The sequence below is a fragment of the Scyliorhinus canicula genome, chromosome 16, assembly GCF_902713615.1.
Source record: "Scyliorhinus canicula chromosome 16, sScyCan1.1, whole genome shotgun sequence".
Lineage (NCBI taxonomy): Eukaryota > Metazoa > Chordata > Chondrichthyes > Carcharhiniformes > Scyliorhinidae > Scyliorhinus > Scyliorhinus canicula.
The window spans coordinates 142,229,769-142,256,671 of NC_052161.1; the positions used below are offsets into that span (position 1 = coordinate 142,229,769).

At 49.5% G+C, this 26,903-nt stretch overlaps 1 protein-coding gene across 1 annotated transcript in view; it reads right to left on the reverse strand.

The window, feature by feature from the left end:
- The window catches only part of LOC119951066 (polyhomeotic-like protein 2), a 313,199-nt gene that overhangs the window by 154,340 nt on the left and 131,956 nt on the right, over positions 1 to 26,903 (reverse strand). The window contains exon 3 of the mRNA XM_038774103.1: positions 8,044 to 8,217. Within this exon, the coding sequence (XP_038630031.1) occupies positions 8,044 to 8,151 (108 nt within the window). The 5' untranslated portion in view covers positions 8,152 to 8,217. The remainder of the gene's footprint in view (positions 1 to 8,043; positions 8,218 to 26,903) is intronic.

The following is a 26,903-nucleotide window of genomic DNA, read 5'->3' on the forward strand; positions in this document are numbered from 1 at the left end:
GATTCCCATTCCAGCCTCCCCGAACAGGCGCCGGAATGTGGCGACTAGGGGCTTTTCACAGTAACTTCATTTGAAGCCTACTCGTGACAATAAGCGATTTTCATTTCATTTCAGAGGAGATTTGCCAGGATGCTGCCTGGACTGGAGGGCATGTCTTATGAAGAAAGATTGAGGGAGCTAGGGCTTTTCTCACTGAAGTGAAGGAGGCAGAGAGGTGATTTGATAGAGGTGTACAAGGTGATGAGAGACCTGGATAGAGTGGATAGCCAGAGACTTTTCCCCAGGGTGGAAATGGCTGTCATGAGGGGAGATAATGTTAAGTTGATTCGAGGAAGGTGTAGGGGAGATATCAGAGGTCGGTTCTTTACACAGAGCGTGGTGGCTGCGTAGAATGCACTGCCAGCAGAGGTGGTGGAGTCAGAGTCATTAGGGACATTTAAGCGACTCTTAGACAGACACATGGACAGCAGTAAATTGAAGAGATGTAGGTGAGGTTGATCTTAGATTAGGATAAATGGTCGGCACAGCATCGTGGGCCAAAGGGCCTGTACTGTGCTGTACTGTTCTATAATGTTGGAATTGTATAAAACACTGATGCCACAACCGGAGCACTGGGTGCAGTTCTGGTCCCCACATTACAGGAAGGAGGTTATTGCTCTGGAGAGAGAGCAGAGGAGGTTTATAAGAATGCTGCCAGGGCTGGAAAAGTGTGGCTACGAGGAGAGATTGGACAGGTTGGGGTTATTTTCCTTGGAACAAAGACGGCTGAGGGGTGACTTAATTGAGGTGAACAAAATTATGAGGGGAAGAGATAGAGTGGGCAGGATAAAATTGTTTCCCATGGTGGAGAATTTTAGAACTGGGAACATAGATTGAAGATAAGTGGCAGAAGGTGTAGAGGGGAGGGCGGCACGGTGCCGAGGTCCCAAGTTCGATCCCAGCTCTGGGTCACTGTCCGTGTGGAGTTTGCACATTCTCCCCGTGTCTGCGTGGGTTTCACCCCCACAGCCCAAAGATGTGCAGGGTAGGTGGATTGGCCACACTAAATAGAACATAGAACATTACAGCGTAGCCCCTTAATTGTGAAAAAAAAGAATCGGGTACTCCAAATTCATTTTTTCAAAAAAGGTGTCGAGGGAAAATGAGGAAACACCTTTTTGTAAACGCAGAGGGCAGTGGGAGTCTGGAATTCACTGCCCTGAGCTGGTGGTGGAGGCAGAGGTACCTAGTTCTGCAACATAACTGCTGTAAGCTACAGGACTGTGGACCAGGTGCAGGAAGGTGGGATTAGAAAGGACACCTGGGTGGCCTTGGGCTGGCATGGACAAGATGGGCTGAATGGCCTCCTTCTGTGCTGTTGTTTTTCTATGTTGCTAAGATCTGCACTGAATGGTGGAGCAGGTTTGAGGTGATGGAATGTTCTTTTATCAAACTCAACAGCAGCTGGGTGCCAGCCTGAAGCTGTGGTCTTGACCAAAGATCTCCAGTTGATGAATTCTGGTTTCATTTAACCTTCACTCTTCAAACCAGAGATCGCCCAGTCTGTACGAGTTACCGTCAGAGAGAAAAGAAGAAAGATTTTGTATTTATACGGCACCTTTCACAACCGGGGCGTTACGGTGGCACAATGGTTAGCACTGCTGCCTCACAGGGCCAAGGATCCGGGTTCGATTCCCGGCTTGGGTCACTGTCTGTGGGGAGTCTCCACGTTCTCCCCGTGTGTGCGTGGGTTTCCTCCGGGTGCTCCGGTTTCCTCCCACAGTTCAAAAATGGACAGGTTAGGTGGGGTTACGGGGATTGGGGTTCGCTTGGATGGGGTGCTCTTTCAGAGGGTTGATGCAGACTCGATGGGCCGAATGGCCTCCTCCATGCACTGCAGGAGTTCTGTAACTTCGAGATGTCCTGAAGTGCTTTAGGGTCGATGAAGTCATTTTGAAATACAGCCACTGTGGGGCCCAGCTAATTTACCACAGCAAACTCCCAGGAATGCGAGAATGATCAGATGGTGATGCTCCAGTGATAAACATCAGCAACCCACTCAAGGCAGTGCAGGAACTGGCAATAATGCACCATGTCCAAGGGGTCGTTTCACTGTAGGCTGCTGTAGTTGGTCCTAGGTTCGATTCCTGGCTTGGGTCACTGTCTGTGCGGAGTCTGCACGTTCTCCCCGTGTCTGCGTGGGTTTCCTCCGGGTGCTCCGGTTTCCTCCCACAAGTCCCAAAAGACGTGCTGATTAGGTGAATTGGACATTCTGAATTAGTGTACCCGAACAGGCACCGGAATGTGGCGACTAGGGGATTTGCACAGTAACTTCATTGCAGTGTTAATGTAACCCCCAGTTACTGACTCTTGCCACCAGAAACTGTAGGTGGAATCTATTGGCCATGCTGCTCCTGAAAAGCAGTAAACCGTGGCACAACGTTTCCAGTAACAGCCAGGAGACCCCACTCACGGGATTACCCGGCTCGTTACGCTCGTGGGATCTAACGCGATCTTGCGGGACATCGCAATGCGAATCCCACCCGCCCGTGGGCATGATCACCTTTTTGACAAATCGGCATATCAGAGCGAGATTAATACGCAGTTTCCCGAGGTGTTGGGATCCATCCCTTCGCTTCTGAGACAGGTGAGCGCCGTTCAGTGCTGGTCTCCACAAATGGGGACCAGGTGGAACAGCACTTGTGGGAGTCTCCCAGGGGATTGGAGGCCACCAGGTCAATGCCCTCTGGACAGTGTGGCACCCTGGCAGTGCTGGTGCCACCCAGGCACTGGCGCCCTTGCACTGCCAGCCCAGAATCCTGGCAGTGCCAGTCTGGCATGCAGATGGCACTGTCAGTGTGCCAGCCTGGAAATGCTGAGGCTCCAGGCTGGCATTGTTTGCGCAGTGATTGGGCCAGGGGCGTGGGGGGGGGGGGGGGGTTGGGGGTGGGGGGTTTGGGGGGCGTGGGGGGGGGCGTTGGAAGCTCGAGCGATGGGCATGTCCCGGCCTCCCGATGCACTGTGGGGTTCTGGCGAGCGGTGCTCCAGTTTGGAGAATGGGGCTGAGTGCGTCCGCGCGTTCCCCGGTGAGACCCAGTATCTAATCGGATGGGCGTTAAGACAGCGGGTGGGGATTAGATGGCGGGCGGGGATTAGATGGCGGGTGGGGATTAGATGGCGGGTGGGTATTAGATGGCGGGTGGGTATTAGATGGCGGGCGGGGATTAGATGGCGGGCGGGGATTAGATGGCGGGCGGGGATTAGATGGCGGGCGGGTATTAGATGGCGGGCGGGGATTAGATGGCGGGCGGGGATTAGATGGCGGGCGGGATTAGATGGCGGGCGGGGATTAGATGGCGGGCGGGGATTAGATGGCGGGCGGGGATTAGATGGCGGGCGGGGATTAGATGGCGGGCGGGGATTAGATGGCGGGCGGGGATTAGATGGCGGGCGGGGATTAGATGGCGGGCGGGGATTAGATGGCGGGCGGGGATTAGATGGCGGGCGGGGATTAGATGGCGGGCGGGGATTAGATGGCGGGCGGGGATTAGATGGCGGGCGGGGATTAGATGGCGGGCGGGGATTAGATGGCGGGCGGGGATTAGATGGCGGGCGGGGATTAGATGGCGGGCGGGGATTAGATGGCGGGCGGGGATTAGATGGCGGGCGGGGATTAGATGGCGGGCGGGGATTAGATGGCGGGCGGGGATTAGATGGCGGGCGGGGATTAGATGGCGGGCGGGGATTAGATGGCGGGCGGGGATTAGATGGCGGGCGGGGATTAGATGGCGGGCGGGGATTAGATGGCGGGCGGGGATTAGATGGCGGGCGGGGATTAGATGGCGGGCGGGGATTAGATGGCGGGCGGGGATTAGATGGCGGGCGGGGATTAGATGGCGGGCGGGGATTAGATGGCGGGCGGGGATTAGATGGCGGGCGGGGATTAGATGGCGGGCGGGGATTAGATGGCGGGCGGGGATTAGATGGCGGGTGGGGATTAGATGGCGGGTGGGGATTAGATGGCGGGCGGGGATTAGATGGCGGGCGGGGATTAGATGGCGGGCGGGGTATTAGATGGCGGGGTGTTAGATAACAGGGTGCTATGGGACTCTGTTCCCATTTGGTTAGATCGGACCCTGCATCTCATTAACTCTCTGAAAAACACTTCCTGATTTGAGGCACCGTCAGACCTTCCCTGCACCTTCGCTGCTCCAAGGACAACAATCTCCGCTTCCCCAGCTGGGTCCAGATAACTGCTTAGTACCATTTTAGTAAATCTCTCCACCATTTCCAAGGCCTTGACAACGTCCCTAAAAGAAGGCGATGCCCAGAATTGGACACAATTCTCCATTCGTGTCTGCCCTCCATTGAGAAATCCACATCTCCCACCTGCCAGAGCTCCTCAATTTGTCCTGCCACCTTCGAAAGGGATGGTGCCCGCCCACTCCCACATCTCTGTTCCTGGCCCCGGAAAGTGCCCGCCCACTCCCACATCTCTGTTCCTGGCCCCGGAAAGTGCCCGCCCACTCCCACATCTCTGTTCCTGGCCCCGGAGAGCATTGTGCTGGATACCTGCCCGCGACGTCGCACAAGCGGCAACTACCTCGGTTTTCAAGATAAAGAACAAAAGGATCCCCCCCCCCCCACCAACCCAAACAGGAGCCCCAGGGGGCAGTGCCAGGGGGCAGTGCCAGGGGGCAGAGCCAGGGGGAAGTGCCAGGGGGCAGTGCCAGGGGGCAGTGCCAGGGGGCAGAGCCCGCTGTGACTCTCTCCCCCTCCCCCCACCCCCCATAGCCAGGTCGCGATGTTAATGTTTGGTAATGCAGCTCCCTCTTGCCTTCAATGGCGGGAACCTCATTACGTCATTGGTGGGAGGGCAGCAGCAAACTGAACGGGAACTCCAGCTGGAGTAAAGTTGTTGAGGATTCCCGCTGGATTCTCCGTCCCCACTGGCTTTCCTGCCTGCTGGAAATTGGCAGCAGGGAATCCCGGACATTGCCTTTCCCACTCTCCCTGCCAAAATGGATCAATTCCCATTCCTCGGCATTAATGAGCCCCTCCCATTTCACCAATCTCTTTCTGTCCCTCTGACGTATTTTTCTTCTCATTCTTTTAAAAAAAAAATTTAGAGTACCCAATTATTTTTTCCAATTAAGGGGCAATTTAGCGTGGCCAATCCACGTAACCTGCACATCTTTGGGTTGTGGGGGCGAAACCCACGCAGGAGAATGTGCAGATGCCACACGGACAGTGACCCAGGGCCGGGATTCGAACCCAGGTCCTCAGCGCCATAGGCAGCAATGCTAACCACTGAGCCACCTTATTCTTTACAATTCCAGATTTCGCAACATCTGCAAACATTGAAATTGCGATCATTAATCTCCAGCAACACTGACCCCTGGAGGTCATTACTGTATACTGCCCTCCAGTGTCAAAAGCAACCTTTCCCCTGAAGTGAATCCGGGGGTGCGATTCGCTCAGCCCGGGGCCGGGCTGGAGAAACCCCGCAACCGGTGCGAATCGCACCGCGCCATCCCGATGCCGGCACGTGATTCTCCGCAGAGCGGAGAATCGGCGCCATTGGTGCGCCGCCGGTCAGGGGTCGCTCTACGCGGCCGGCCCGACGATTCTTAGCCCGTCGTAAAAACGGTGAATCCTGCCGGCGCCACCCACACTTGTTCTCAGCCGGCGTGAACTCGGCGTGGAAGGGTCCGGGGGGGGGGCCTGGCCCACGATCGGGGCCCATCGTTCGGCAGGCCGGCCTCTCTGGCTGGCGGCCCCTGTAGTCCTGCGCCATGTTACGTCAGGGCCGGCGTGTTGTAGGAATCCATTGCGCATGCGCACGTTGGCACTGGTGCCAATGCGCAAATCCCACGGCGCCCAGTTGACGTTGGGATCAGCAGCTGGAGCACCGTGAGCCGCTCCACTGCCGTGCTGGCCCCCTGTAGAATCAGCAGAATTGCTGATTTGAGGCCATGTTGACGCCGTCATTTCCGACGGCATCAACACTTAGCCTCAGGATCAGAGAATCCCACCCCCCGATTCTCTGCCCGTTTTTCGGCAGTGGGATTATCAGTCCTGCTGCTGTGATTGGGAGATTCGCTAATTCCCCGTCCTCACCAGCAGTGAAGCAGACTCACCCGAAAATCCCGGCCAGGATTTCTGTCCTTTACCAATTACATAATCAGGAAGCCCCTGCCCCTTTAATCCAGTGGGCTTCGATTTTGCTGATCAGCCTATCATGTGGTACTTTGTCAAATGTCTTTTCAGAGTCAATAGTCACATCATCTGCTCCACTTTCATCAACTCTCCCATGTTTCAAAGATTTCAATCAAGTTCGGGAAACAGGATTTGACATCCACAAATCTGAGCTGCCTTTCAGCTTTTAAAAAATAAATTTAGAGTAGCCAATTCATTTTTTCCAATTAAGGGGCAATTTAGCCTGGCCAATCCACCTACCCTGCACATCTTTGGGTCGTGGTGAGACCCACGCAGACACGGGGAGAATGTGCAAACTCCACACGGACAGTGACCCAGAGCCGGGATCAAACCAGGGTCCACGGCACAGTGAGGCAGCAGTGCTAACCACTGCACCACCGTGTCACTAACATTTTTCCAATTACATGTTGATTTTGTCTCTAAATGCTTCTCCACCGGTGACACTAAGGTCATCGCCCTCCCCTTTTTTGAACAGGGATGTAACATTTGCAATCTCTCAGTCCCCCGGAGCGGTCCCATATCGAAGGAAGGATTGACTCATCGTGGTCAGAATGTCCACAGTTACCATCCTTACTCCCCTCAGCAAGTCAGGATGCCTTCCATCTGGACCAGGTGACTTTTCTACTTGGGAATGCTGCCACCATTTTTAGAGCTTCCTTGAATTATTTTTTACCCGGTTTCATTTCTCTATTACCTTCTCCTTTACTGCAACATTAGCAGCATACTTACATTTGGCACCAGAAATGGAAAGTACTAATTTAATACCTCAGCTAGGCTTTCTGCCTCCTCACATTCTCCTTTTCAGTCCCTAATTAGCCCCAATTCCATCTGATTATATGTTTTTACTATCAGCAGGTTTATAAAGAGACTTGTGACTACTAATCTATTCTTACATTTGCCTGTCGCTTCACGTCTACTTTCTGTTGCCTCCTGTACTTTCCGCAGTTCTCTACTGTGTTAGACATCTGACATTGATCATCCTCCCAGCATACATTGCGTTTTAAGCTAAAGGTGGAGACAGCGGTCCCTAATTGCCCTTCAAATGGAGTAGCTTGCTGAGTCATTTCAGAGATCAGTAAAGAGTCAACTACATTGCTGTGGATATGGGGTCGCATGTAGGCCAGACTGGCTAAGGACGGCAGATTTCCTTCCCTGAAGAACATTAGTGAACCCACTGGGTTTTTAATGACAATCGACAATGGTTTAATGGCACCATTATAAAGACTAGCTTTCAGTTAATTAACTCATTGAATTACATTTAAATTCCACAGTTGCCATGGTGGGATTTGAACACATGTCCCCAGGGCTGTAGCCTGGTCTGTGGATTACTAGTCCAGTACATTACCACAAGGCTACCTTTTCACATCATCCTGCAGTGATCATGGAGCTACATTCTGTGCAGCCTCACAATTCCTTCTCTTAGCTCAAACCATCTGCTTGTTGTGTTATGTAATTTGGAATAACACAAGCTGCCACTTGATGCAGTTTTGAGTAAAAGATGCTCCAGACTTTGAAGTGAGTTCAATGTGTTTTATTGAACTATTCGCACAGTTCTCAATGAGTTCGCCTCTCTGCTAATCTAAATGTAGTAACTCAGTCTAACTGAACCAGTTTTGTTCTAAGCCACGTGCTGGGGTGTGATGCTGAGGATACGCCCTGTCTCACTCTGTAGATGTTGGTCTGTGATAGGGGGCGGGGTGTGAGAGCCTCATCCCTTTGATAGTGAGATACCACCCCGGAGTGTCCTGACTGCTCATTGGTTGTGTCCTATTCTATGTGATCATTAGCTGCATGTTTGCACATCATGACACTGCTCACTTCGGGACTCGGAAAGCAGCCTCTTACCTGCACAGCCTGGCGGTCGGGGAGGCTACTGTAGACCGATATCTGAGGTACTTGCTGACGCCCGGTGCTGCTGGCACTGGTGGTGGTTGGGATCTGTTCATTCTCCATGCTGGCACCAAGGGCAAGACCCACTCAGCACAAGAAGCGGTTCAATTCGTCAAGTTCCCGTTGCACCTGAAACAAAGGAGAAACTCATAAAGGAAAGGGTTCTCCCAATGGCAAAGATTTGCAAAAAGCTGTGAGAGAAGGGAGATTATCATAGAATTTACAGTGCAGAAGGCCATTCGGCCCATCGAGACCCAAGGTCAACACCTCCCCCCTATCCCCATAACCCAGTAACCCCACCCAACACTAAGGGCAATTTTGGACACTAAGGGCAATTTATCATGGGCAATCCACCTAACCTGCACATCTTTGGACTGTGCTCCCAGATCTCCCAGCCTTCTGCATTGCTCCAATTACATAAATGTGATGTCTTTGACGGGAAGAAAGCCAAGAAGCTGGAAGCAACTGGAATCTCCGGATGAAGCAGGAATCAGTGAGTGAATCACTCTGGCTGATATCACATTCAACAATCTGCCAAAGGAACTCACCTCGCTCAGCTCATACACGGCTTTCCAAGAGCTGGTGAATCTTTCCACAAAAAAATTCAAGCAGGCTGCAAGATTCAGTCCGATTGACAATTTGGTTGTGAACGTGCTGCAATGACGCGTGGTGCCAGTTGATGGCAGTGTGCTCTGCAATTCGTCTAAAGTCACAACAGGGTATTCTGGACAAGGCAGCATTGGCCCTCCAGGAATTGTGTAATAAACCCACCAGGGCAGCTTTTCACCAATCATCTCCGAGCTATTTCCAAATATTAATGCACCAAGCTAATCGTTTTCCATTCTTTAGTTTGTGAGAATCCAAAAAATCTCAGCCAGGTCTGGGTGACTGTATCATTGTCGAATAACAACCTCGAGTTAATAATAACCTCGCGCTCCAGAATTCACCCCTCATGTGACTGTCTGCTGTGATGGGGCAACACCAAGCGGCCACAATGAAACCCCTTTTGTTGATAATTCTCGCACATTTTAAAAAAACTGTCCCTTTTTTCTCACAGGATTATCTTAACCGAGATCATCGACAGGAGGTGTTAAAGCCTTCAGGAAATCATCACATGGTGACAGCACACTCTAATCCCAGACCTGTGACAGAATAAAATGTGCTGCTGCAGTCAATCAGTTTGGCCCCTGACGCTGTCCCTCCACGTTTTAGAAGAGAAATTTACGGCCTTTTGAGCCAGGGTTCCATTCTGGGACCTTCCCGTCCAGTTGCAAGGTCAGCTGGGATGGGAACAGTCGGTTCAATCCCAGTCCCAGAGACAAGTGCAGACTGACACTCCAGGGGCTGGTTTAGCTCATAAAGCTAAATCGCTGGCTTATAAAGCAGACCAAGCAGGCCAGCAGCACGGTTCGATTCCCGTACCAGCCTCCCCGAACAGGCGCCGGAATGTGGCGACTAGGGGCTTTTCACAGTAACTTCATTGAAGCCTACTCGTGACAATAAGCGATTTTCATTTTTCATTTCATTTTCAGCGCAGCACTGCGGGAGAGCTGAATGGGCGAAGGGGCTGTCTTTCAGGGGGAGACATTAATCTGAGACCCTGGGTACTTCCCCAGGTGGATGTAAAAGATGCCACAGCGACTAATTCCAAGAAAAGCAAGGGGGGGGGGGGGGGGTTGTCCCCAGTGTCCTGCCCAACATTTACCCCTCAATTAACGTCTGGTCACATCACTGTTTGTGGGAGTTTGCTTAGCGCTGAGAGGCTGCAGCATTCCCTACATCATAACAGTGATTAAATTCATTTAAAAAATGCTCTTTCATGGGTGTTAAAGGGCTTTGAGAAGTGGGGAAAGGTATCACGATGAGGGGGTTACCTGACCCTGAACCATGGAAGCAATGATACCGTCTTACAGCCGAGCATCTGATCATTGGCCGTTGCAATTATAGAATCAGGCGTTTGCAGCATAGAAACAGGCCCTTTGGCCCAGCTTGTCCATGCCGCCCAGTTTCTATCACTAAGCTAGTCCCACTTGGCCGCATTTGGCCCATAGCCCTCTATACCCATAAACCTGTCTAAATGCTTTTTAAATGATAAAATTGTACCCACCTCGACTACTGCCTCTGGCAGCCCGTTCCAGACACTTTATCACCCTGTGTGTGAAAACATTGCCCCCCTGGACACTTGTGCATCTCTCCCCTCTCACCTTAAACCTCTGCCCTCTCATTTTATACTCCCCTACCTCTGGGAAGAGAGGTTGACGATCCACCTTATTTATACCCCTCATTATTTTATAGACCTTCACCAGTCAGTCTCGCATCAATTCTCATAAAAAGAGTTTGCCATCTTGTGCCACTGCCTTTAACCTTTTTCAATTATTCACCCTTTTAAAAGCAGTTCTGATTTGTGCTTCCAGCAGCTTTTATGGGAGGGAACTCCACATTCTAAAAACAAATCTGCATAAAAATAAAATCCTTTGAAACTGATATCAAGCTAATGCTGGCTAGTTAGGAGTAGCAGCATTTCCCAATTTATCATGTCAAAGCTCCTCCTGGTTTTAAACGTCACTAATCGGCTCTCCGCAAATCCTGCTTTGTTCTAATAGAGAGAGAGCCAGGTTTAAGGCTTAGTTCTTAGCCGGATGGTAGGTTTTCCTCATCAGCATCGACTTTTCACATCTTTCCTGAACTAAGGCACCCACAACGGACACTATTCTAACTGCCGGCTCACCGGCTGGTGTGTGGGGATGTGGAGCTCAATCATTTATTGGGACACCGCAGAAGTAGGGAAGGCTAAAGGCATGGTTCGATACGCCAGTCAAAAGGTCACGAGGTAAAAGTGGGGTTAAATCTTCAAGGCTTATTGCAGCCGAGAAAAATTCCTAAAGCACACAATAGTGACACGAAATGTCTTCAAAGCTGGGGGCGGGGGAGGATAAAACAGCTCTGTTTAGTGGAAGTGGAATGGTGCAGGAAATGATTTGTCATCTGTGTCACTGGGCGCCCCAGTCCATTTGTTAGTTCACACAGACACAGCTGTTTTATTACACTAAGTGCAGCAATAACCGGCATTAACAGACCCCCCCCCCCCCCCCCCCCCCCACCAACACCAGTAGGCCAAGGCTCCAGCACCTTTACTGGCCATTCTTATCAACTTGTCTTTTGGATGTGAAAGCAGTTATAAAACTTAATTATAGGCATCAAAAATGCTGCAAGACACATTCTGTGTGGCCAGGACACTGGGGTTTACTGCGGATCTCCCCCAAATCTCCAGGATGCTTTACAGAGGGATAAAGGAGGATAGTTGGGCGGGATTTTCCGGCTGTGTCTGCCCGGTGACCAGAGAATCCCGCCCGAGGTCAATGGACTTCTCCATTGTCCACGTCTTGCCCGTGGCGTACTTGCAGTGGCCGGGGTGGACAAGTCCAGCCCACAGTGTGTACAAACCAAAATACCGGTCACAAAGGGTTGGTTGTGTGCAGTGTTTTACGACTATGGAGTATCTGTGTGGGTTTCCTCCGGGCGCTGCGATTTCCCCCGCGCGCTCCGTGGAAGTTCCTCCCACAGTCCAAAGATGTGCAGCTTATGTGGGGTTACGGGGATAGTGGGGGAGTGGGCCTGGGTAAGCTGCTCTTTCAGAGAATCAGTACCAATTCTGTAGGCCGAATGGCCTCCTTCTGCATTGTCGCGATTCTATGGTTCACGGAGGTTGTGGAAGCACAAAGTGTTTTCAAACCAATGAGCTTTTGCTGAAGTGTTGTCACCAGTGTAGGGTAGAAAACACAGCAAGGTTACCAGGGCTGGTTCAGCACAGGGCTAAATCGCTGGCTTTTAAAGCAGACCAAGGCAGGCCAGCAGCATGGTTCAATTCCCGTATCAGCCTCCCCGAACAGGCGTCGGAATGTGGCGACTAGGGGCTTTTCACGTAACTTCATTTGAAGCCTACTCGTGACAATAAGCGATTTTCATTTTGTTTCATTTCAAGATCCCGTCAATGTGTTAATGAGCAGGTACTGGACGCCATTGGTGAAGACATGGAGGATAACTCTCCTGCTCCTCTTTGAATAATAGTTGCCATGGGAACCTTCACTTCCCCCTGAAAGCATATCTGGGACCTTGACTTAATGTTTCACCCAATAGATGGCACATCTGACCATGCAGCACCCCCTCAGTACTGCACTGGTAATGCCAGCTTCCCCCTCAGTACTGCACTGGAAATTCCAGCTTCCCCCTCAGTACTGCACTGGTAATGCCAGCTTCCCCCTCAGTACTGCACTGGTAATGCCAGCTTTCCCCTCAGTACTGCACTGGTAATGCCAGCTTCCCCCTCAGTACTGCACTGGTAATGCCAGCTTCCCCCTCAGTACTGCACTGGTAATGCCAGCTTCCCCCTCAGTACTGCACTGGAAATTCCAGCTTCCCCCTCAGTACTACACTGGTAATGCCAGCTTCCCCCTCAGTACTACACTGGTAATGCCAGCTTCCCCCTCAGTACTACACTGGAAATTCCAGCTTGGACTATATGGCAAGGTTAGAGATTTTGAGGGGATTTCCAGTGAGTAGGGGGTTAGAGACTCAAACCCCAAGGCACCTTCAGCAACTAGAACAAGAGCTGCTCATTCAGAGATTGAGCCATCAACTGATAGGGTGCAACCCTCAATCCCAGGCTGTGCCCTCCTGGCCTACAAGCCAGGCCAGATCCATCAAGAGACAACACTGGGGACAAAATAAACAAAATGAAGGCAGCAACTAATTTTGAGTGGGAAGTTCCGATTGAGGTAGATCAGGAGGAATGATTGGGAACTCTCACACACAGCCCCAATTAGACATTCAATACTGACAAGGTTTCAAAATGCTCTTGTTTATAATTGAAGAAGTGTTTCTCTTCACTAGAGTTCAGACTCTGGTTTGTTGTCTATGAAGTTTCTAACAGACTGCAGTTACTATGCAGTGTAAACAGCACTCTGAATGCTCCCAATGCAGGAACACAGAAACTGCAGCAAATCTGGAGGTCGGCAGACAGTGTTTGAAGTTCGACACAACGGGAGCTGGAGGTCCCGGACCTCTCCGCTTCCTACCCGCAGCCTCAAAACCCCCTCCCCATAAAGCTGCCTCCATAGACTCTCTTCACAGTGATCACAGCCATCTGATTTTGGTCCCTAATTCAGTCCAGCATTTGGATGCTTAATTCTTCCTGATCTACAATTTCCTACTTTGCTACTTTAAAAAAAAGTTTTGTTGCTAAGATTACGACTGATCTAAAGTCAGGAACTGAAAGGGAGACATTTGACCTTTGCCAAGTCCCAGTGGGGTTTTCAAACTATCAATTCAATCTGTCATTTAACCGCCTTCCAATTTCCCTCTGAACTTCTCCCTCAACCTTCCTCCTTCAAAGCTGAACGATGTTGGGGTACACTAGTTCCTCTAACACCAGCAGAACGATGTTGGGGTACACTAGTTCCTCTAACACCAGCAGAACGATGTTGGTGTACACTAGTTCCTCTAACACCAGCAGAACGATGTTGGGGTACACTAGTTCCTCTGACACCAGCAGAACAATGTTGGGGTACACTAGTTCCTCTAACACCAGCAGAACGATGTTGGGGTACACTAGTTGCTCTCACACCAGCAGAACAATGTTGGGGTACACTAGTTCCTCTGACACCAGCAGAACGATGTTGGGGTACAGAAAAGCAATCCTTCTTCGCTGTAAATACAGACAGTTGCCAATTCTGACATGGCCACAGTTTATGTTTGAGATCAGGTGCATTTGAAATAAATCTATAAGCATCATGGTATCGGGAGATGTGATTGGATTAGATCATTTAATAGTGAAGATAATCCCAAATGAAATGAATTTAAAGATGGAAATCCACTTTACCAAAGCAACTTATATTTCTCTTTTTAATATAAATTTAGAGTACCCAATTATTTTTTCCAATTAAGGGGCAATTTAGCGTGGCCAATCCACATAACCTGCACATCTTTGGGATGTGGGGGTGAAACCCACGCAGACACGGGGGGGAATGTGCAAAGTCCACACAGACAGTAACCCAGAGCCGGGATCGAACCTGGGACCCTGGCGCTGTGAGGCAGCAGTGCTAACCACTGTGCCGTCTTATTTCAACAGTAAAATGCCCACGGTGTTTATCAGGAGCATTAACCAAACATGACATTCAGCCACAGAGATATTAGACCTGGTGATCAAAGAGGTCAGTGTTAAAAGGAGACACACAGTTGTGGAAGTTTCGGGAAGGAATTCAGACCAGTTGGATGGGGAGGGGGAGGGGGGGTGCTCCTCGTGATTCACAGAGTGCGAATCAGCTTCTTATAGACCCAGCTCCACTCCAAGAATGTTCAAATTTTCCTTCTGTCAAAAGGAAAACTAATTCTCTCAAACAGACAGTTTGGTGAGTAAACCATTTTAGCAGCTTTGGAAGTGTAAACAGACACAGCGCGCACAATACTGTCTCCAGTCACCACACTGAACATTTCCTCATTTACAAACAAATTAGGTGCAAGATTAGGACATTCCGGCCACATTTCAAGTTTAGGGTCAGTGAGAAATGATTCATACTGTTGTTGTTGGGGGGGGGGGGGGGGGGGGGGGGGTTTGGAGCAGTGCATCTATTGCTGGCCCTGCATCCAGCCCCACTGCTCCTCCCCTCCAGCCCCACTGCTCCTCCCCTCCAGCCACATCGCTCCCCCCCACCCACCCACCCACCCCCAACAACAACAGTAAAAATCTGACCCAATTTCCAGTTCTTTCTAGCTTTGACAAGAACAGTCATCCAGACTCAAAACATCAGCTCCCTTTTAATAATCATAAACGTTATTACTGTCACAAGTAGGCTTACATTAACCCTGCAATGAAGTTACTGTGAAAAGCCCCTAGTCGCCACATTCCGGCGCCTGTTCGGGTACACAGAGGGAGAATTCAGAATGTCCAATTCTTCATTACCACAAGTTTGTGCTGCGAGGGGATTTACAGCAACACGCTGTGAATTAAAAATGTTAATCACAGAATCTATACAGTGAAGGAGGCCATTCAGCCCATTGACTTTCTGGACGAACATTCTGCCTAGTTCCTCTCACGTGCCTTATCCCCATAACCTTGCACAGGTAATAATCCAATTCCCTTTGGAATAGCTCGATCAAACATGCCTCCCCCGCCCTCAGGAAATTCATCCCAGATTCCGTAGGGCCTTTTAAGGCAATGAGTGATGGGCACACAGATGGAGCAATGCCAATCACACGATGATAGTCATCATCATAACTCCTGCTGCCACCAAAGGAAAATCTTTGAGTAATGACTGCTCACCCATCTCTCTCTCTCCCCCTCTCTAGTCGCAATGTGGTTTGCTGCCCAGAGATTCAGAACAGGTGATTGGTGAGATTATCAAAATTCAGATCTCAAATTCATAACTGCAATCAACTTTTTTTAAAAAGCCCACAGAGTGAGATGCAGCTGGCAGATCAACTCTGGGGGCACGGGGGTCCGGGGGGGGGGGGGGGGGGAAGAGAGAGAGAGAGAGAGAGAGAGAGAGGAGAGAGAGAGAGAGAGAGAGAGAGGAGAGGGGAGGGAGAGGGAGAGAGAGAGAGAGAGAGAGAGAAGCACAGAACATCTCCCAGGAGAGAGATCGGCAGGAGCAGCAATCCTGGATCATTTAATCTGTCCTTTCTGTTCAGGAGGTACTGAGGTCAAAACTCTTCCACCTTTCCAGCTGAAATTGGCTAACCCAAGGGCAGACATTAACTGGGGAACTTTCCCATTTACTTCTGGTTGGGATAGGGGTAATTCCCAACTAACCCACAGAAGGAGCTACAAAGCCAAGTTTTTGTTTCTAAAATGGAATCTCAGGAGAGATGACTCTCGCCTGTCCTATTAGATTGTGTCAAACCTCCCACAGCAATCAAATTCGCGAGAATAAGGTGCCACTAACAGGCTAGGTCAGACCCACTTAATGCTGGATGGGTTTTTAAACCCAAAAATTGACTTGCACAGAATTGACAGCATAGAAAAAGACCATTCAATCCAACTGCTGTTTCTGCGCCAATCAAGATTCTCTCTCTCTTCCCCCCCCCCCCCCCCCCCCTCCCCCCTCCCCCCTCCTCATCGGAGCCCGGACAAAACTGGAGTCAATGGGAATAAGGAAGAAAACCCTCCTCTGGTTGGAGTCATACCCGGCACAAAGGAAGATGGTTGTGGTGGTTGGAGGTCAATCATCTCAGCTCCAGCACATCACTGCAGGAGTTCCTCAGGGTAGTGTCCTAGGCCCAACCATCTTCAGCTACTTCATCAATTACCTTCCTTCCACCATAAGGTCAGAAGTGGGGATGTTTGCAGATCACTGTACAAGATTCAGCCCATTTGTGACTCCTCAGATACTGAAGCAGTCCATGTCCAAATGCAGCAAGGCCTGGACAATATCTAGGCTTGGGCTGACAAGTGGTAGCATTTATGCCACAGGAGTGCCAGGCAATGACCATCTCAAACAAGAAAAGATCTACCATTGCCCCATGACATTCAATGGCATTACCATCGCTGAGTCCCCACAATCAACATCCTGGGGGTCACCATTGATCAGAAATTGAACTGGACCCAGCCACATTAATACTGTGGCTACCAGGGCAGGTCAGAGGCTGGGAATCCTACGGCGAGTAACTCACTTCCTGACCCCCCTCAAAGCCTGTCCACCATCTACAAGACACAAGTCAGGAGTGTGATGGAATACTCTCCACTTACCTGAAACAACACTCAAGAAGCTCGACACCGTCGAGGACAAAGCAGCCAACTTGATTGCTCCCCTTCCACAAACATTCACTCCCTCCACCACCGACGAACAGTGGCAGCCGTGTGTACCATCTACAAGATGCACTGCAGGAACTCACCAAGGTTCCTTAGACAGCACCTTCCAAACCAACGGCCAATACCATCTAGGACAAGAGCAGCAGATACCTGGGAACCCCACCACCTGGAGGTTCCTCTAACAAGTCACTCACCACCCTGACTTGGAAATGTATCACTGTTCCTTCACCGTCACTGGGTCAACATCCTGGAACTCCCTCCCTAACAGCACAGTGGGTGTACCTACATCTCAAAGATTGCAGTGGTTCAATAAGGCAGCTCACCACCACCTTCTGAAGGGCAACTAGGGATGGGCAATAAATGATGGGCTAACCAGCGATGCCCGCATCCCATAAATGAATTTTTAAAAATAAATTACTTCAATTTAAACAGTAATGTTATTATTAGTTGCTTTGACCACACTGAGGTTTTCAAAATTGTTTTCTCCCTCCCCCATAAGCCCCCTCGATGAGGATGGCACAGATAACTTTCCTGCTTCTGGGGTCTGCGCCCCTCATTGTAACACAATGCCCTATTCCTGTCCACCTTCCTTTGCTTTCCTCCAGCACAATGGGGAGCGGGGGTCCTGGCTCCATGTGGAGGAGAAACTGCAAACTTGGCCTTTTGGACCACCAGCCTCTTTCCATGCATCGCTTCACAGCCTTTGGGATAAGATTAGGATTAGGATCAAGCGTGGGGTCAGGTACAATGCCAGGTTTGAGGAATTCTCTCTAGCCGGTGAATGTGGCTGTAGAAAGTAGCGAGAAGCCAGAGTGAGGGAGCCGGGAACACATTGCACAACAGCTTCAGGAAAACCCATTACTCACTTGTAAAAACTGGGGCTACCAAGTTTAGCACTGCTCAAACTCTCCTGCAGTGTACTGAAACTTTACAATAGGACTGATGTACAATACTTTCATTTTTTAAAAATATAAATTTTGAGTACTCGATTCTTGATCCCCCCCCCCCCCCCCCCCAATTAAGGGGCAATTTAGCATGACCCATCCACCCACACTGCACAACTTTGGGTTGTGGGAGTGAGACCCAGGCAGGCACGGGGGGAATGTGCAAACTCCACACGGACAGTTACCCAGGGTCGGGACCGAACCTGGGACCTCGACGCTGTGAGGAGGCAGTGATAACCACTGCGCCACCATGCCACCTGCAATCATTTCATTTAAAGAAACAAATATGCATCCTGAATTTCAAACGGCTCCATGGCCTTGCCCCTCCCTATCCCTGTAATCTTGTTCTGTCTCACAACACTCCGCGAAGTGGACACACCTATCTGGCCTCGTTCATTCCCAACATGAATCACTCCACCAATGGCAGCCGTCCTTTCAGCTGCCTGGGCTCCAAGTTCTGGAATTCCTTCCCTGAAACTCTCCCTCTACTTGAAGATGCTCCTTAATGTCCAACTCATTGACATAAGATTTAGACATCTGACCTAATATCTGGGCAGCACCGTAGCACAGTGGTTGGCACAGATGCCTCACAGCTCCAGGGTCCCAGGTTCGATTCCCGGCTCTGGTCACTGTCTGTGAGGAGTCTGCACATTCTCCCCGTGTCTGCGTGGGTTTCCTCCGGGTGCTCCGGTTTCCTCCCACAGTTCAAAGATGTGCAGGTTAGGTGGACTGGCCATGATCAAGTGCCCCTTAGTGTCCAAAAAAGGTTAGGTGGGGTTACTGAGTTACAGGGATAGGGTGGAGGTGTGGGCTTAAGTAGGGTGCTCTTTCTAAGAGCCAGTGCAGACTTGATGGGCCGAATGGCCTCCTACTGTACTGTAAATTCTATGATTCTATCTCCGACAAGGCTCCAAGTCAAAATTAGTTTGATCAGAGCTCCTGTAAAGCACCTTGGGAATAAATGATAAATAATCTTTATTATTGTCACAAGTAAGCTTACATTAACACTGCAATGAAAACCCCCTAGTCGCCACATTCTGGCCCCTGTTTGGGTACACGGAGGGAGAATTCAGAATGTCCAATTCACCTAACAGTACGTCTTTCGGGACTTATGGAGGAAACCGGAGCAGCCGAAGGAAACCCACACAGACACGGGGAGAACGTGCAGACTCTGCACCGACAGCGACCCAGCGGGGAATCAAACCTGGGACCCTGGTGCTATGAAGCAACAGTGCTAACCACTGTGCTATTCTTTCACAGTTGAAGACTTTACGTAAATATAAGCAGTGCTAACCACTGTGCTACCGTGCTGCCCTTTCACAGTTGAAGGCTCTATGTAAATATAAGCTGTTGCAAAATTCTTTCCTTTAAAATTGTACAAATGTGAACTCGATTGCAGAAACACTTACCTGGAATTTAGAAAAGCTTCACAACTTTTACAGTTATCGACAGGGAGGTGCTGGGGTCATCACCCTAATCAGGAAACACTTCAGTCACAGAGTCTGGCTGTAGTGCCTGGTGTACAGATCTCCAGACAGGTCTGTCAGCATGTGTTCCACCTCCTAACCCTATCGCTGTTTCTAACAAATGACCTGACAAGAGGGGCTGGGCTGAAGGATCATCCCCAGGACATTTCAGGATTAGGATTTATTTCTGTGACTTGGTTGTCTCTCCCTCAGGCTGCTGTTCACCGACTGCGACTGTGAGTTTTCACCAGTTTCGATGACAAGAGAGTGAAAAGTTACAGCAAAAAATGTGTCAAGGTTCTGCAGCAGGTTCACTGACAGGCTGCCAACACTTTGCATTTCAAAGTAACTGGGTATTTTTTTTTTCATAAATGAATTTCAGTAAACAGATTGCAAGAGGCTTTGGCTGTTATACCCCGAGTCGCTGGTTCCTGTCACTTATCCCCACTGCCCTGCAATAGATTAGAGCCATTCCCTCAGCCCCAGGGTGATCACAACACCTGAAAGATGTAAAATGGTAACGGTTTCAATTTCCGGATCAGAGTGTGGTCCAAAGCAATAAACGTGTGGGGCATCCAAGGGGAATTTCTATCCAGCAGGTGGAGCAAAATATGACTTTCCAAACAATGAGAAAAAGACAAATCGATATGAACCCAATTCCAATTTATTCTTCCTGTTTTTGTGGGTCTCAACTTATCTGAACTGTCTCACTTGTGTAGGCAGCATCATTACCCACACACAATCCATCCTCAAATGGAACCCAGATGGTCATGTGGAAGCTGTTAAAGAGCACAGCTCCCCTGTTCCAATACAAATATGCAACGATTAATGGTGCTTACTATTCCCCAATTAAAAGGCTGAGGGGGTCCAGAATAAAGAAATTCATAATGTTCAAGAGAATCACGGAGGGCACAGCTGGCTCACAACACAGCTGAACAGAAAGAGGCAACATGAATTGCCCCATTTGGCCTTCATGCTTCATAACCGTGATCTTGCATCTTTGCAAATCATGAACCAGCCACCCAACTCATCGGCACTAAGCGACAAAGACAAACAGCACGAGGGCAGACCATGTCACAGCAGGCCCACATCTCAACATCGCTACACTTCAGACTTCGAGAAAGTGAGGAGTTTGTGCATTTGATTTGAAGATGGGTCCCGAGATGGATGAGATGTGACTCGTTTTAAAGGACTAGGCGTTAGAGAAATCAAACGAGCTCGGTGACTTCAGGACGTCCGAAAACCTTTTAGCCAATGAAGTGCTTTTTAAGTGTAGTCATTGTAATGTCGTAAATGCAGAAGATCACACACACAGCATTTTAGGGATGGGTACTAAATGCTGGCCTAGACATTTTAAGAAATGATAATGACCAGTTTGTCATTTTTACTGATGTTGACTGAGGGATAAATATTGACCTGAACACTGGGAATAACTATTGTTCTCCAAAATCGCACCGTGGAATCCTCTACATTCACCCAAGAGGCCAGATGCGGAGTCAATTTCGTCCCTCATCTGGAAAGATGGCATCTCCAATAGTGCAGCACTCCCTCAGAACTCCACTGGGAGGGTTGGACTAGAATTTGAGCTCAAGTCACTGGATTGAGACCTGAATTCACAACCTTCTGATTTGGAGGTGAGAGAGCTCCCCAATCATCCATGGCCAACCCCGAAACATGCTGACCATCGCGTAACTGAGTCCTGCTCAGAATCCCTGGCTGGATCAACAGAGCGATCGAGTTCACAACCCTGGTCACAATCTCTGCAGGAATGGTGGACTGGAGGGTGTGCCGAATTCTGATGGCTGAAACATCAAGTCGGCTACTCCCACTGGGAGCCCCTTTCCTGTTGTGTGTACACACTGATGAGCCATCAATTGCACGAGACACGAGTTGCTGTACAAAAGTTAGGCTTTAATAAGCTAGAACTTAGCCCTGCGGTCGACTACAATAAATGGACGACCGCCGGGCGTTCGGACTATTTATACCTCGGTATGGAGGCGTGGTTAACTCAGCCTCTCGACCAATCGGAGAGCCGTCACATGACTGGTCTCAACCAATCGGTCGAGAGGCACATGACCGACCAGGAACAATGGTAAGCCGGTGTTCTGCACCAATGGCAGACAGCTATGCAAATCATACCACCACACACACTTCTATGTGTAAATTCTCTGATCGATGACCCTTCTTTGTGTGAAGTCAATGGAGTGTAAATGGAAGGGGTTTATTTACAGTCGCTGAGTTGCTCTCCGGTTATCAGAAAGGTGGAGGCTGAAAACAACGTTGATATTAATTAACGAGAAATGAATGAGGAAGATTTCCCAGGGTAATTACCCAACACATGGGGGAGTGACTGATCACCCTTAAAAATGGATCAGGAATTATCTGAACGATAATGACATGATAGGTACTTGTGAAGAAAGAACAGCAATCAAAGAACAAAGAACAGTACAGCACAGGAACAGGCCCTTCGACCCTCCAAGCCTGTGCCGACCATGCTGCCTGTCTAAACTAAAATCTTCTACACTTCCAGGGTCCGTATCCCTGTATTCCCATCCTATTCATGTATTTGTCAAGATGCCCCTTAAATGTCACTATCGTCCCTGCTTCCACCACCTCCTCCGGCAGCGAGTTCCAGACACCCACTACCCTCTGTGTAAAAAAGACAAAAACACTCCATGTGCCTCGTTCCAAATTTATTCAAATTATTTTACACCCAGACAGGAGGCGGCTTTGTTTTGTTTTAAATAAAATTTAAATTTGGGAAATTAAAGGGAGCAGAAGCATTATCAATCCACAGTGAAACATTACACCCCTCCCAAAGATACTTCCAATTGCTATATTTTGTTATTGTAATTAATTATTTGAACAGAATGAAGAGGTGGGTGCTCCTGCTGGCTCAGCCCAGACCTGCAACAGAAGGAGATTCATTTTTTCCACAAACGTTCTCCCAGAAACTTGCAGAGTTTTTTGTTTTGTATAAACGGCCCACTCCATTCCATCAAGTGTTAAGGGCACGAGAAGGGAGCCCGGAATGCTGGGAAAAAAACCATCTTCTTGAGGCAAGGTGACATGCGCTCGGAGACTGCTTCAGTAGTTCAGGAAGTTTCAGTTTGAGAAGTGTAGCTCTGGGGATACCGTAGCGTTTCTTCGTCTACGGCTTCTGCTGGAACACTCCTTCGGTGTCAAAAAAGGAAGCGCTGTTTACAGGGGATTGGGGAGGGGGGCGGTCTTGCTGGGTGGGTGAGGGAGGGTGGGGGCGTTACACCAATTGGGCACTTAAGGGGCTCAGTGCAAACAGGGGGTAAAGCTCCACCATGGATGTCTTGCCCAGTATTCACTTCCAGTGGAGGTGGGATTGCGTTCGATAACCTCCAAATTCCCGGGTTCACCCGCCTCCTTCCTCACCTTCCGAGGAGGGGGGGGGGGGGGGGGGCAGAAGATTCCAGCCTCGAGGTGTGGGTCTCATGCGGAATTCTGTTGATTCTCATAAATCTCCAGTTAACTACTTGGTGTCAGAAATGATTGAACCGCTGAGGGTCATATCACCCGATAAGCTCTTGGATCATTGACTGGGAATTCTGACTTTGGACATGAGAAAGACATCTTCAGGCCATGATGGGTGGCCATCTATCCCTGGGTTTCACAGTGACCAGCTTGGATTATTATTCAATTCATAACGGTTTAGACAGGGCCAGAAGGGCTTGGAGCCCCTTAAACAATTTGCTGTCATCAAATGATTGCACAATACAGCATCTTACACCTGCGTGACCACCAAATATCTAGTTGCAGGAACATAGTTGCTCAGACTGTCCAAGATGAACACATTTACCATTTGGCAGTTTAACTTCCTTCACTGTTGATTCTGACAATCTTTGACAAATTCTGTTTCCACCAGCCACCTTGAGAAAGCTGACGCTATAAAGTCCTGTGTCAGGCGGCACAGCAGTCTGAACACCACCATCTGCCGTACAACAAAGGCCTCCGTGGAAGCAATTCACCACGAAAGGAAATGACCCGATCCCTTTTCATATTTGCAAATACAATTAAAGCCTCTCGAACTTCAAAAACATAAATCACCAAAAGTAGCTTTCAAACCTTCAAATGTTCAGTCAGCCATAAATTCTGGAGCTCTCTTCGGGAATCTAAATCTCGGAAAAGTCGGCAACTACCACAAGATTAGAAAAAAAATTCAGACTTCAGCACCCCCCCCCCCCCCCCCCCCCCCCCCCATTGGCTGCTACAAAACTATTGCATTGATCATTAGAATTCACAGCCATCTGGCACGTACATTTGCAAATGGGGAAACCACCATTCAAGCCTGGTGGAAAGGGAAAGTTGGAGGGGGGTGGTCCACCAAAGTCAAGGGATTTGATTAGTCAGCAGGACCGACCAGTCATTCTTGGGGGCAATTTACCTTCTTGTTGGTGTGCCCCCCCCACCCCCCAGAGGGCAATGCCTCATGTTGCCCTCTGGGACTTCCACAGCCCTACACCATCTCTCCCATAACTTCCATAAGGCCATACGTCATACCAGCATCTTCACACCCACACTTTGCTTTATCCTTTGGGGAATAGTGAGGAAGTGATGGAAGAATGCCAGAGCTGATTATCAGCCTGTTAAACATGCTTCACATGGTCAACAGGTTGGGGCGCTGGACTGGAATCTGAAGCTTTCAATCCAGAGGTAGCGTTGCTATCCACTGGCCCACAAGACCTCCCTGTCCAGTCAGGGGTATTCACTGAATCGGTAGAATCCAACGCAAGAGACAAAGGAACGAATGCTAGGATGGGAATGGTGGCACAGTGGGTAGCACTGTGACTTCACAGCGCCAGAGACCCGGGTTCGATTCCCGGCTTGGGTCACTGTTTGTGCGGAGTCTGCACGTTCTCCCAGTGTCTGCGTGTGTTTCCTCCGGGTGCTCCGGTTTCCTCCCACAAGTCCCGAAAGGCGTGCTGTTAGGTGAATTGGACATTCTGAATTCTCCCTCTGTGTACCCGAACAGGTGCCAGAATGTGGCGACTAGGGGATTATCACAGTAACTTCATTGCGGTGTTAATGTAAGCCTACTTGGTGACAATAATAAAAGATTATAGCAACGGTTTATTACAGTATACGGAATAATTACAAAGGCTACAACTCCTCTCCCCGGAGGGCCACCCTATTGGGGGGTTTACGGAGAGGTTCCCTCTGGTTAAGGGGAAACCCCACCCCCAATTGCCAGGAGAGTTCACTCTCTGAGGTGAGAATTGTATCGAGCACAGTCCTTTGCCCACAAAGTGGTTGTAACAGAATCCAACTGACCTGCACCCGCTCCAATCACCTTCACCTTCCAGCAAAGGGTGTTGGAAGCCACGTGTAGAAGCCTTGGCTGATTTTCCACCTTCTTATCTCAGGTAAAGAATATTTTGTTGCTGCCTTGGGGAATTTATCACAATGTGCATAATGATATAAACCGAACTTTGAACAAGAAGATGGACCTTGCCTCATGTCGGTATGGTTAACGGTGGTAACTCGACACTTGGAAACACAATGGAAAAATGTGCGTCTGGAGGATGATGGACATTCCCATGGAGATGTTTAAAACTCTCCAGATTCTTCAGGCATGTGGCAAAACCAAATGTAATCGTTGTGAAAAAGATGCCCTCTCCTATTGCTTTCCATCGCTCCACCATGGATGGCCACTAAACCCTAATCTCAGAAATTCCCTCCCTGTCGTATGTTTCTCCTACAAGATGTTCCTTAAAACCAACCTCATTGACCAAGGTTTTGGCCACCTGGCCCAACACATCCAAGCTCAGAGTCAAGATAACACTCCTATGAAGCACCTTGGGTTATTTTGCCATGCCAAAGATTCATCAATCCAACATTCGGAAACAGGTGCACACAGCTTTTCTCCTGGCTCAAGAGAAGAAAGCTTCTCGAATGCCTTTATGATGTTTCTGTACACAGTGGTTTTGGTGCTGGGGCCCTGTCCTATACTCAACAGCCCTCATGTTTCCTCCTTCACTCCATTTCAGAATCGCACCAGTCAATTTGAGTAATTAACTTTAATAACCAGAATATCAGGAGGATGGCAAACTGACCAGCAGAAGCAGCCTTTCACTGGGATCAACAGAGATTTCCAATAATATTCATCCTTAACTCATACCTACCTTCCAGAGAGCTTTGAATGGATCTAAAACTTCATCACATGATGTCTTGGACACAAAAGGGCAGGAAATCCTATTGCAATTTTGTAGAGTCCTCCATTGCAGCAAGGATATGCTGTCCTTGAAGATAATCTTGCCCAAGATGCTATCTGGAGTGAAGGGCAAGAGTTATACACCAGGGATTGTAACAGAGAAGGATCTCATCTTCTCCTTTTGTCTGCAATATGATGAGATTTGCCATCACAAACTGAACTCCATCCTTCCTGTGGTCGCAGGAATGGAACAGGCTCAAATGTACAATGGCACTGCTGGCCTGTAAAGGTGGACTGTGTATCCCAAACCGCAGGGGGAAAGGAAGATTGTAATATTAGGTGCTGAAAATATAGGAAACTCCCTTTCCTCCCCCACCATTGGAATCTCCTTCACATCCCCCAGCCTGCTGCACCATTGGAATCTCCCACGACACCCCCACCATTGGAATCTCCCATGACTCCCCCAGCCTGCTGCACCATTGGAATCTCCCACGACTCCCCCACCATCGGAATCTTCCATGACTCCCCCAGCCTGCTGCACCATTGGAATCTCCCACGACTCCCCCACCATCGGAATCTTCCATGACTCCCCCAGCCTGCTGCACCATTGGAATCTCCCACGACTCCCCCACCACAGGAATCTCCATCACCTCTCCTCCCCCAGCCTGTACCATCATTGCAATCTCCTTCCTGTGACGGTTGGCCGCGCTGGTAATCTTTAGAAAAGCAAATTACTGCGGATGCTGGAATCTGAAACGAAAGAGACAATGCTGGAAAATCTCAGCAGGTCTGGCAGCATCTGTAGGGAGAGAAATATAATGTTTCGAGTCCGATGATGCTTAAACACAGAGTCGAAAACTCGAAAAGTTAGCTCTTTTCTCTCCCTACAGATGCTGCCAGTCCTGCTGAGATTTTCCAGCATTTTCTCATGATCTTTATTATTGCCACAAGTAGGCTTACATTAACACTGCAATGAAGTTACTGTGAAAACTCCCCAGTCGCCACATTCCGGCGCCTGTTCGGGTACACAGAGGGAGAATTCAGAATGTCCAATTCACCTATCAGCACGTCTTTCGGGACTTGTGAGAGGAAACCGGAGCTCCCGGAGGAAACCCACGCAGACACAGGGAGAATGTGCAGACTCTGCACAGTGACCCAAGCCGGGAATCGAACCCGGGTCCCTGGCGCTGTGAAGTGCTTAACCTTTGTGCTCCCGTGCCGCCCATCCTGAGCCTATGAGAGGGCTGTGCACCGTGTACGTATCCAGGAAAAGCACTATTTACATATTCCTTATTTCATTTCCGATCCAGCCAGGCTGCTCCCGCTGTTGATGTGAATAAACATATTTCTAGCTGGAGCACGGCCCCACAATCTGAATTGAAAGAACACAACGAGAGTCGTCCTCCTCAATCTGCTGG